The 12,887-nt window shown below is 39.3% G+C and overlaps 1 protein-coding gene across 1 annotated transcript; it reads right to left on the reverse strand.

Moving 5' to 3' along the window:
* Nucleotides 1-10,739: 10,739 nt before the first annotated feature.
* Nucleotides 10,740-11,813, reverse strand: LOC110724452. The gene is made up of 2 exons (XM_021903870.1): nt 11,559-11,813; nt 10,740-11,474 (listed from the first exon to the last, which is right to left on the reverse strand). The coding sequence occupies exons 1-2, from the start codon at nt 11,811-11,813 to the stop codon at nt 10,740-10,742; spliced, it is 990 nt and encodes a 329-aa protein (XP_021759562.1).
* Nucleotides 11,814-12,887: the final 1,074 nt, after the last annotated feature.

A 12,887-nucleotide genomic window follows, 5' to 3' on the forward strand; every position in this document is an offset into this window, starting at 1 on the left:
AAAAAATAACATTTAACTTAACTTTTAAAAAATCTAAAATCAACTACTTTTTCCGTTCTTTTATTATTGCTCCACTTGCCTTTTTAGGAAATTTCACAAATATTGCACCATTTCCTCTTTAGGAAAAAAATTATTTGTGTTCACACTACAAATACTCAACACACCCTTGCCTTTTCACACTTACTTTTTAGTTTATCAATACGTCACATGGGCGATTTTGTATTTTTACCTTTCTCTCTCTTGCTTTTTTCCACTACCAAAATATTTGTACCCAACCCCTATTGTGCAATAATAAAAAAAACGGAGAAAGTATTAAAATTCTAAAATTCTATAAAAATGAAAAATCAGAACAAAAAAATATAATTACATATAGAATTACTAGATTTATCATACCTCATAAGAAATCCACAAGCAATGCCAGAGGTTAATTAATCTTAAACTTTAACCTTTCTAGATCAAATTGTTGACGGATGTTATGGGTTTTGCAGAAATATAGTGATTTGATGGGAAAATGTTAGGTAGGTGCTAGTAATTTTACCAGTGATTAATTTAGGGAGAAAATTAATTATTAAAAATTTCTCAAATCGTTTGATACACTGATTAAATGGCAGAGAAGGGTAAGAGTCTTAAGAGGTTTTATCGAGTTTGTGGGTATAAGATGATAATCAACGGAAAATTAGCAATAAATGAAATTTTGAAGTTTTGACAAGTTTATGGGAATTGCAATGCATTGATAGGGGTAATTAAGTTCTAGAAATCTGGTATAGTTGTGTTTTATTTAGCTATGATGCGTGTAAATACAAGAAGTCGGAGGAAATGTTTTTTTTTTTTAACAATTAGGCTCCGAAAATATTAGGCTCTTAGTATTACGGGGCCATGTGGTAAAGGTCTGTTTGCACAGGCCCTTAGCCGACCTTGACCATCACTGTCAAGTCACCATCTAGTCGATAAGCATACAACTTGTCATAATAACTTAGAAGAGCTGGACTATAGTAGGTACATTTCCCTTTCACCAAAAGAAGAATTCATGCACTATTAGAGCATCTCCAATGGTTTATTTAAGGGACTTGCTTGCAAATTTGAAAAGTATCAAAGCAGTAGCTTGACCGTTGGAATTACATTAGCAGACTGCTTGATTGAGTAACAATGCTCAATTGAGTAACACTACTTGAAAATTTGAAGATAAAATTTTAACTTTTTTTTAAAAAAAAAAGATATTGCTTATTAATTTTTGCCAAATGGAATACTGCTGCGTAAGCTAAATACTAGTAGTTTGGCAATTAAATTACTAGATAAATGTACTTCGTATATGTTTCGGTTTTATTGGATCCATCTCCTTCACACTCTTTTTTAATATTTTAAGTTTTCTTAATCATATATATTTTTTTTAATATTTTTTTTTTGGTAGTATTTTTTTTTGTAGTATTTTTTTTTGGTAGTAATTTTTTTTTTTGGTAGTATTTTTTTTTTGGTAGTATTATTTGTAGACTATCCACAATTATTAATAAATATTCACAATTCATCAACTATACTAGTAAAAAAATCATTATACTATAAAAATAAAAACAATAATAAAAAAAAAAAGAGCAAGCTAAAAGGTATTGTAGCCAATCAATGTGGAACTTTGTAGCTTGAAACTCTTGTAGTTTCAAAATCTAATGTAGCAAGACAAGCTATACTATGTTGTAGTTTGCCATTGGAGATGCTCTTAGCAAAGGTATGCTGTAGACAAGGCCGGCTAAATCCAGTAATTCTGTGTAATTATATTTTTTTTTTCTGATTTTTCATTTTTATAGAATTTTAGTAGTTGATTTTAGTTTTTTTTTTTTTTAAAGTTAAGGGCTCGTTCGGCATTATTTTGGTTTTAGTGTTTTGAGTTTTAAAAAACAAAAAACTAGTTTTTGTTTTGATTTTAAAAAATTTCAAAACTCAAGGAAAACAAACAGATTTACTCAATATGTCAAAAAAAAAAAAAAAAAAAAAAAAAAAAAAAAAACCAAATTTACTTAAAATAAAAAAAAATTTAAAAAAGTGGGATATTTGCTTAACCTCAGCTAACATCATTGTTTTCTTATTACATCCACAGTACAATCATCATCGATCAACATTTGCTACTTCTAGCCCTATTTATCCCTTCCTTTTGGGCTTAATTGACATATAAAAACTCAAATTAATATAAACAATCAACGGAAAAGGGGAGGACTGTGAAAATACAAAGAAACAAGAAGGGTAGATTATCGGCAAAATCCAATAACAATGGAAAGCTAACAAAAAAATAATCAGCAATTTTATGGTACGGTGGAAAAATTAGAATGTAAAACATGCAGCACAAGTAATTGTAGAGATTCGCTTGCCGTCACCTTCACTGCTCCAACGAGGCGACGAGAATAATATATATTTTCAATCATAACCTCACGGCCCCACTATGGTCGATAGTACGTCCTCTAGAGTGATAATGAGATGAGAATAATAGATATGTCGCTTGCTCGTACTCCATATTAAATAAAGAAGATTACACTAGGAAGTAGATGTAGGGAATGAGGTTTTTTAAAAACCAAAACTATAAAACAACTTTTGGTGGTTTTCTCTATTCCGTTGCAGTTTTGTAAAAAGTATTCAGATTTTGTTTTTTAAATGATGTAGCCAAACGCCGTTTTGTTTAATTTTTGTTTAAATAAATAGAAAAACAGAAAACCACAATAGTCCCAAACACACCCTAAGTTAAATATTTAATTGTTATGAAGATTTGTTTTTTTTTTTTTTAATCTTAATTCTCAAGCACAAATGTAAAATATTTTCATTTTCAACAATTTGTAATTGAATATTGGATTGCCAAATTAATATATTCCTTGATAGAGTAATTAAAAAATAAAATTGGGAAAAAAATTGAGTTTATTTTTTCATTATTATAATTGTATTTTTTTTTATAAGGATCTTACTTTTCAGATTAAAACATGGCGCCGAAAATGTTTAAAACGGCCTTGGGTGTAGAGATCATATACTTTTATATACCTAGTAGGTATAATAAGAGCATAAGTCTTTTGGTTTTAATATCTAGTAATTGGTCTAACTGTATTAATGTCAAATCTATACTTACTATATACTAAAATAATCACCGAAGGGACACTGGCATGATTTTATAAAAAAATTTCCCTCCAAAATGCTCTTTTTAAAAAAAATAAAAAAATTTAAATATAATAAAGAAAAAAAGTGTTACATAAGTCATTTAATTCCAATTAACTCTATTTCAATTGATTATTATTATATCATACTTTATAAATCCGTGCATTACTAAGGACACACCAGAAGATGACACGTGTCATTATTGGTGTGTCTTTTAGTATATATTATTGATTATTGATTGATTGATTAATTTCAATTAACTCTATTTCAATTGATTATTATTATATCATACTTTATAAATCCGTGCATTGCAAGGGGACAAAACTAGTGTAGTACTAGATTAGATCCCGTGTCATGCACGATGACCTATAGCTGTATATATTTATAGATTATTGATTGAAAACTATTATAATCATAAATTAGTTCAGGAATAATAAATTATTGCTTTCGTATTTGCAATTTTTAATTGTAGCTTCTAATAAACAATAAACACAAAAGTAGACAAACAATATGAACTATATTCTTTCTCATTGTAAAACAGGTCACAAATTATTTTAAAATATTGATTTTAGGTTTATACCAAATTTATTTAGAAAGATTTGTGTAATATTTTTTTATTTGAAATATAATTATTATTACATGTTAATATGGAATATAAGAAAAAAAATAATATTATTTTTGTAAATGATTTGTTTCCTTCATTAAAAGATTTTTTTTTAAAAAATAAAAAAAATAAAACTAAGGACACACTAGAAGATGACACGTGTCATTATTGGTGTGTCTTTTATATATTATTGATTATTGTTTATTGATTATTAATTGATTGATTATTGATGATTATTGATTATTGATTAAACATTCCCCGCCTACTAAAATTTGAAATACCCATCATCAAGACAGAGATACAAACTACAAAGGAACCATCTGTCCGCAATTTACACTAAAGAGATTAATAGAGGCAAACAAGAGTGGCAACTGTTTTTTATAAAAGTTGATGCACTTCAATCATCTAAATCGTCCATAGTTTATATTTTAGATACATCTACTGTACATAGATTTATCACATATGATGTATTGCTTGTTAAATTATTCCATCTTCAGTCCTAGATTTGGAGAGTTGACACATACAAAAACAAAAACATGAATGAATCACTTATATGCTATATTGTGTAAATTCATGAAAGTCAACTTTGCAAGGTTGGATTTTGTCCCACATCACTTAACTAACAAGGGGTGTATAAAAGAGATGACTATAAAATGAAGATGTGTATGGACATGAAAATTACTTACCTGGAGGGGGTCAATGGACGATCAAGAAGGCTCATGGCTTAGGTTGGTGGCCTCCGTTGCACTTTAGGAGGGGTTCTTGTCTAACATCTTCCCAAGAGAAAGAGTGTACGTCATAATTTGTTATAGTGGGGCCTGCGTTCGCGCAACCCCTATCCAATTACCAATTAAATCATCAGAGTTACTACGTCAGTGATTTACATAAAATGGAAGGATAACTAATAAATAAACTTGCCATTTGTTGCGATACAAAAAAGGAATTAATTGAAACAAAATCATATCTCCAAAGCTGCTAAAAGCCTAAAATAGATTAAGCTGTTACAGTGAAAATGAAAGAGAAACTCTTAATTTGTTTTGATATTGATATAGCACTATTGTTCCTGCTGGATTCTGCTTCCGTTAATGTCTGAGGGCTGGTAATGGTTTACCGTCCAATTGCTCACCTACACAGCCAATACAGATTAGCTAGCCCGGGTGTTATCCGGGAATAACCACTCCGATGCTAAAGTCAGTACCTTTGTGTGAAGAAAGTGAAAGAAGAGAGAGAAAGTGTTTTAAAGAGAGAGAGATTCTACCTTTGAAATGGGGATTTGCTTGGGTATTTATAGGAACACAATCAGGCAGGTGCCACCTATACAAATAGGTGGCACACCGACCTTGTAAATAGCAGGTGCCTACGCGGCACCAAGCAACTCTCCACGTGTCAGAGGGATATGCCACGTTCCGAGAAGCAGCTCTCCACGTGGTGGAGACTTATGCCGGTAAGGACATGAATTATTCCATGATTAACGAGGGCTTTAAACTGCACGACACTCTTTTACCGGCATATTATAGAAGCTACCGGTATATCCCGTACAACTAGCCCCCCAAGTGAGGACGTTAGTAAAACTGACGTGCTCGCTTGTTATGGAACATGGCACTAGTACACAATATATCATACATGAACGATTAGAAAACGAAAAATCTACGATTTGCCCCCCAAGTGAGCAAATTGCCGATAGGACTTTGCTCAATTTAAGACGAAAAAATCTACAATTTGCCCTCCAAGTGAGCAAATTGCCGATAGGACTTTGCTCAATTTAAGACGAAAAAATCTACGATTTGCCCCTCAAGTGAGAAAATTTCCGATAGGACCTTGCTCAATTAAATGCTAAAACCGAAAGTAGGAGGTAAAACGATTTCACACTTATTTGAAAATTTATTCCCCAGGATTTGGCGGGAAAGTGTAATAAAGTAATGGGGCACGTGTCAGTCATCGAAGTAGGGTGTTTTTCAAAGGCGTTTTATTACAGCCGTTGGATTGCATGCAGTAAATGTCACATCAACCGCTTCATTTGGACAGTATAAATAGTGAATTTCGTACTTTTGACCCTTCATTTCCTTTGCGAAAAAATTTCGAAAAATTTCTAATTCATTTCGCTCGTAATACGCACATATTTCTGCGATTCAGGGGTTGATTTGTCAAAGGTTTGTTCAGTTGTGTTGTGACCGGTGTTTGTAAACGGAGGACACTTAATTCCTGAGTTACGCTTTCAAGAGTTGAGTTCAAAAAGAGGTAAAAAACCCTAACTTTCTTTTCGATTTCTCGCTGGTTTGTGGTTAAGTAGATTTTGCGTTTATTTCATTATTTGTGAATGTCTGGTTCTGGAATGCATGCAAATATGGGTAAAGCCAATGAGGCTGAACTCTGTACACCCTTAACTTCTGTAGAAGAAAGTGAAGCTTATTACCGTCATAAGTTTCTGGCTGACGCCGAGAAGGCTTTGCATCCTACCAACCCCGATATTCCAGAGGATATAGAGATTGCCGATGTTGAGCCTATTAGTGTTCGTTATCATTTAAGGTAAAATATGGATTTATTTAATCAATACGGCACTAATATTGACAGGATGCCGAGAACAAAACACACCAGTTACCAACCTGAGGTTGGTGAGAGCAGTAGACGCTCTGGTGGGGGAGAAGATGATGATCCTAAGCGTGGAGCTTCGGATATCAGAGAAGAAGATATCCTATCAGTAGAGGAAAGTCTGGAACGACAAGGAAGTAGGGGTGAAAGCATTGGTGATGAGGAAGATGAAGAGCAATCAGAAAGGTTTGGGGAGGGAGAAGATGATGATGAAGAAGATGAGACCGACGAAGATGTTCGGGCCGACTTCAATCTTGCTGCTCAGATTGCAGAAGAGGAGCGACTTGACGAGGGATACGACTCAGATCAAGATGATCCTAAGTATCTAGAACCCCAAGAAATTCCCAGCAGCTATGAGATAACTGAGTCAGTTGTGGATCCGGTATGGTTGCGGACAGCCACCGAGAAAGACTATTGCCAACATGGCAAACGCTTCTACCGTCTTCCTGACGGCTATGAACTGAGACTACCAAGCGAAGGTCAAACGGCTTTGGATTGCCCTACCGGCCACATTGTCGTATATGCAAAACATTTGGAATTTGGTTTACGGTTTCCACTCCATCATTATATCGAAAAAATATTCAGGGCTTGGAACGTTTCAATTGCACAGTTAACGCCTCCAACCATCCGGAACATAGTGTCTCTTGTCTGGGTTATGATATTTATGGACTTTCCCCTTACCCTGAACTTATTTCAAAGGTTACACTAGATAAAGAGAGATAGCCAGTCACCCGGATGGTGGTCCTTTTTTACCGCTCCTAGTAAATGCACAGTGTGGCCAAAATTGACCAGTTGCAAGAACTGGAAGAATGAATTTTATTTTATGACTGTGCCTGACGATTTTACCGTCCGTAGGACATTTCATCACCCACACAGCATGTTCGAGACCATACGGTCGAGAGCGTTAGGAACGATGGAGAAAAAAGCTTTTAAGTGGTTTAATTGTACATATGTTAGTGCCGGTAAGAAGAATAAAGTTGTTCCGGGGGTGTGGTTGCCCCATTGTAATTATATACTGGGCAACGCCCCTCTTTCTCATGTCGGTCTCTGCCATACCGATGCTTTTGGTATGGAAATATTTATAAATTATATACATTTGCTTATATTTATCTTTACTGTACACGGGATTTGGAATTAATTTACAAAAGTGTTTTGCCTGCTTATTCTCGTACCTGCCTGCGTGTATTTTATTTACACTTGTTTTTACGTGCAAGTTTACCTTTACGATATCGGTTTATTAACGTTTATTGTCGGTTTTTCTTCTGCCAGGCATAGACAAACTTGACTTCAGCCGACTAGGGTTGCATCCTGACGGTAGAGTGAAGCAACAGTGCCCGAACCGGCCAAAGAAGTCATACGACACCCTGCCTACTTTCGCTACCAGAGCGTCGAAAAGAAAAAGAATAAGACAACAAGATATGGCTCCTACCGAACGCATTACCAAACCCCACACCCTAGATGTGAAAAGGGGTGGTGGGAATGCATCTAAGAGGACTTCTGAGCCCTCCGACCGAGAGCCACAGAAGAAACAAAAAAAGCACGACGGCGATACGGTCCCTCTCCATCAGGAGGCACAGGAGACTTGGCCGGAAGGAGTCGTCGACCTGGAGCCGTTATTTCTTCAGTCTTGCCGACTCATAAGCCGTTATACACCTTCGCAGCGGTAACGAAAACCCCCGCTTATACAACAAGCCTCGGAACATGATAAACCAAACACTGTCTTTCTGGACCTTTCTTGCCTCCGTCTTGTCGGCAGGAAGGACATTATGTACCTTGTAAGCCAAGATATCATCATACCATTCCTGTCCCGCAGATGTACAGTTCACATCCTTAGGAGGTTGTTCATCAATACTTCTTTCCCTCAAAATCTCTACCATTACCGTCCTCTCTAGGTCATTGAAGCTTGAACTTGCGAGCTTAGTCAATGCGTCTGCCTGTGTGTTCATTGCTCGAGGAACCAACCTGATTTCGAAATATTCCAGACCAGACGTAACACTCTTGAGTTTTGCCAAATATGTCGTCATGCTCGGCTCTCGAGTTTCGTAAGTGCCATTGAACTGATTTGCTACTAATTGCGAGTCAGTTGTCATCTCAATACGCCTCGCTTCCGCAGATATGCATAACTGTATTCCTGCCAGCGCTGCTTCATATTCTGCCTCATTATTCGAGGCTTTGAACTTGAACTTAACAGCATACTCGAACACATCTCCCTGGGGAGAGATCATAATTACTTCGGCTCCTGAGCCGGTTGAAGCAGACGAGCCGTCAACTGATACCTTCCATGTGCCAATAACATCCTCTTCTTCATAATAGGACGTCTCTACAATAAAGTCAGACAAGGCCTGGGCTTTGATTGATACTCTTGGTTTATACGTAATAATATATTCAGACAGTTCAATAGCCCATTTAAGCAGTCGGCCAGACGTTTCCATCTTCTGCAAAGATTTCTCTAACGGCTGATTCGTTAAGATATGAATTGCATGTGCATCAAAGTAAGGGCGCAACTTTCATGCGGCCACAACTACTGCGTACGCGATCTTTTCTACTAACGGGTACCTTCTCTCGGCAGCATTTAACACGTGGCTCACGAAGTAAATTGGCAGTTGTGTTTTTTGCCGCTCTACCAGGAGCACCGCCGCTACCGTCTTTGCTGACGCGAAGATATAAAACTGTAATATTTCTCCTTGTTCCGGCCTTGCAACGGTGGGTAAGGACCTCAAGTGATTTTTCACAGCCTGTAATGCCTTGGATTGGTCCTTCCCCCATTCAAACAGCTTGTTCTAACGCAAGATCACAAAGAACGGTAAGGCCTTATCAGCTGCCTTGCTGATGAATCTCGTTAACGCGGCCATTCGACCAGTGAGCCTTTGTATATCTTTTATGAACTTTGGTTCTGGTAAACTAAGAATCGCCTCAATCTTATCGGGGTTGGCGTCTATCCCCCTTTCGCTCACCATGAACCCGAGAAACTTTCCTGAACGAACGCCGAACACACACTTCTCTGGGTTTAACTTCATCCGGTAACGTCGAAGAGTCTCGAAAGTTTCTCTCAAATCGGCGACGTGGTCTGTAGCCAAACGACTTTTCACAATTGAATCATCCACATACACTTCTACATTTCTTCCTTTTTGGTTCGCAAACACCTTGTCGACCAGCTTCTTGTATGTAGCCCCTGCATTTCTCAATCCAAACGGCATATCCCTGTAACAGAAAACTCCGGAGTCGGTAATGAATGCCGCCTTGGTTTGATCCGGCTCAAATAAGCTGACCTGATGATACCCGGAGAAAGCGTCCATGAAGCTCAATAGCGCATGACCGGAAGTTGAATCTACCAATCTATCTATCCTCGGCAAGGGATAGAAATCTTTCGGGCAGGCTCTGTTTAAGTCCGTAAAGTCCACGCACATTCTCCATTTCCCTGACGGCTTCCTTACCATAACCACATTCGCTAACCATTTGGGGTATGTGCAAGGTTCGATAAACCCTGCCGCTAGCAATTTATTCACCTCTGACCGAATAGCCTCATTTTTCTCTTTTGAGAGGTTCCTTTTCTTCTTCCGAACAGGTCTTGCTCTCCTGTCGACATTTAGCTTATGTACTATGACGTCGGGATGTATCCCTGGCATCTCGTCTGCCGAGAAAGAGAACACGTCAACACTTTCTCGCAACAATTCTACCAAATGGCAGCGCGTGTCGACATCCATATCGGATCCGACACGCACTACCCTACCGGGAACTCCAGGCTGCAATTCGATCTCTACAGTTTCGCCTCCTAGGGAAGGACGTGGCACAGTTACCGGCCGAGTATCAAAATTTTCCATAGCCAAGTCATGTGTATAGGGAATTCGTTCTCGCTTGGCTGGTGTCTGTTCACAAGTTTGTTGTCGGCATGGCTGCTTCAGTGCTGAAACATAACACTCTCTTGCCATAGTTTGACTACCCCGTACGCGCTCTGTCGTTCCCGCGTTGGATACATACACCATTGTTAAGTGGTACGTTGAGACCACAGCTTGCATGTCATGAATTAGAGGCCTACCGACAATGGCGTTGTAAGCGGATGACACATCAATCACCAAAAACTCCGCCATAACGTCCCTTACTGTCGGACCCTCTCCCATTCGAACCTGAAGAACTATACTACCTTCAGGTCGCACCGTTCATCCGTTGAAACCTATCACGGGATAAGACACTGGCATCAAGTATTTTCGGCCAATCCTCATGGCATCAAAAGCCTTAGAAAACAGGATATTTGCGGAACTTCCACCGTCAACGAGTGCCCGCTTGATAGCTGCTCCATTTACCGTCAATATCAGCACTAACGGATCATCATGAGGGTAAATTATTCCCTTAGCATCCTCCTCCGAAAAAGATATCGAAAGCATGGAAGAAGGTCGAGGTCGTTCCTCTATGCTCAAAGCGTTCACTAGGTGCCGGTATTCCGATAGCTCTTCTTCGCCCCGCTCATAGAACCCCCATATACTGGTCCTCCCGTAATAACATCGATCGTTATTTTGCGCCCTGTCGGATTACCTCCCTGTCTGGATGTTTCCGCATGATTCTGCATATAAGTATCATCTTGCATCGATGAATCTCCCTGCTTTCGGTACTCGGTTTGCCTAGGCTGTGAATTTTGCTGTCGGCTGGGAGCTGCTTGGGTACGATACTGGGATAACCGCCCCTTCCTTATGAGATCTTCAATGTTCTCTTTTAACTGGACACATTCTTCGGTGTAATGACCAATATCTCTATGAAACATGCAATATTTCCTCACGTCCCGGCCCTTCGTTATCATCGGTGTCGGCCGACTCCAATCTTCTCTATTCTGGTTTATTGAATATATTGCCGCTCTCGGGGTGTTTAACTGCGTATAACTACTATAACGGCCCAATCCCCTTGTCGGTCTTCCAGATCTCTGCTGGCCTTGAGGCAATGCCCTGCTTACCCCACCTATCTGGGAATTTGGGCTATTATCACTTTGCCTTCTGGAGGGCTCTGCTGACGATATTTGACGGCTCGTTCTCAGCAGTTCCTCACTTTTTATGTATTCGTGAGCCTTGGCAAATGCTACCCCTAAGTTTGGGAAAGACTTCCGCGACATATATTTTTTGAAGTCGTTGTCACCCAGCCCATTCATCAATGCCATCACGACAATTTCTTGCTGCAATTTTGGTATAGTGTTAGCTTCATTATTGAAGCGTCTAATAAAATCTCTGAGCGACTCCTCCTTTCGTTGCTAAATTGCCATGAGCTCGCCAGATGTCCTTTGTCTCGCACTGTTACTTATGTACTGACCTGTGAACAACTCCACCAGGGTCTCAAAGCAGTCAATTGATCCCGGCTCTAAATTGGAGAACCAATCCGAAGCTGCGCCGGTAAGAGTCGTAGGGAAAACTTTACACCACACAGCATTGGTGTCGGTATATAGCAACATGTGACTCTCAAAAGCAGCTACATACCGCTTTGGATCCCCTTTACCGTCATATGTACAGGACGGCATCTTTATTTTCTCCATTTGCTGGTCAAGTACCTATTGCGTGAACGGAGATATTCTGGGTCTGATGATCGCCCTGGCTACCCGCCTTTCCAAGCCACTGAAAACCTCATGCCGATAAGAACCTGAATCCCCCACCTGGGCGCCTTGCGTGAGTTGGCGCTCGGCCGGTATGGTCTCTCGGCCCCGGCTTCTTGACGGTTGTTGCTGTCCCGCCTGATTGAACTGACTCTCCAGGTTCACTATCAGCGGCTTTGCAGATCCGTCACCCCGTATTTCCCCTGCCGCTAACTCGGCTTCCTTTCTTTTCTTAGACATAGCCCGCATGACCTTGGCCGTTATCTCTAGCTCCTCCGGGGTAAACCCTTCCAAGGGATCTGGGGTTAATGCTCTGTTACGGTCAGGCGTTATAGGCATGTTCGTTGTGTTACCGTGAAGGAGATGAGTTTCATCCTCGACCACGATTTCTTGTAGTACGGTTTTATTCTTGTCAGCATTAAGGACACTGTTATCATATTGCCGGTTATCAACCTCTGGTGCTGTAGTTTCCTTACTTCCTTCCATGACTGTGAGAGGTCCTGTTGGACGATAGAAGTTATTACTGCCCCTCCTTCTAGCGCCAATTGTTCATGCTGGATTCTGCTTCCGTTAATGTCTGAGGGCTGGTAATGGTTTACCGTCCAATTGCTCACCTACACAGCCAATACAGATTAGCTAGCCCGGGGGTTATCCGGGAATAACCACTGCGATGCTAAAGTCAGTACCTTTGTGTGAAGAAAGTGAAAGAAGAGAGAGAAAGTGTTTTAGAGAGAGAGAGATTCTACCTTTGAAATGAGGATTTGCTTGGGTATTTATAGGAACACAACCAGGCAGGTGCCACCTATACAGATAGGTGGCATACCGACCTTGTAAATAGCAGGTGCCTACGCGGCACCAAGCAACTCTCCACGTGTCAGAAGGATATGCCACGTTCCGAGAAGCAGCTCTCCACGTGGTGGAGACTTATGCCGGTAAGGACATGAATTATTCCATGATTAACGAGGGCTTTAAACTGCACGACACTTTTTTACCGGCATATTA

This window comes from Chenopodium quinoa, unplaced genomic scaffold (assembly GCF_001683475.1).
Source record: "Chenopodium quinoa cultivar QQ74 unplaced genomic scaffold, ASM168347v1, whole genome shotgun sequence".
In the NCBI taxonomy this organism is placed as follows: Eukaryota; Viridiplantae; Streptophyta; class Magnoliopsida; order Caryophyllales; family Amaranthaceae; genus Chenopodium; species Chenopodium quinoa.

What these genes read in the sequence shown, in the direction of transcription:
- LOC110724452 (XM_021903870.1), bottom strand. Translation starts at nt 11,813, where the DNA reads ATGCCGTCCTGTACATATGACGGTAAAGGGGATCCAAAGCGGTATGTA. An exon ending in GGACATCTGGCGAGCTCATG is followed by an intron (nt 11,475 to 11,558) that starts GCAATTTAGCAA and finishes CCAAAATTGCAG; the next exon opens with CAAGAAATTGTCGTGATGGC.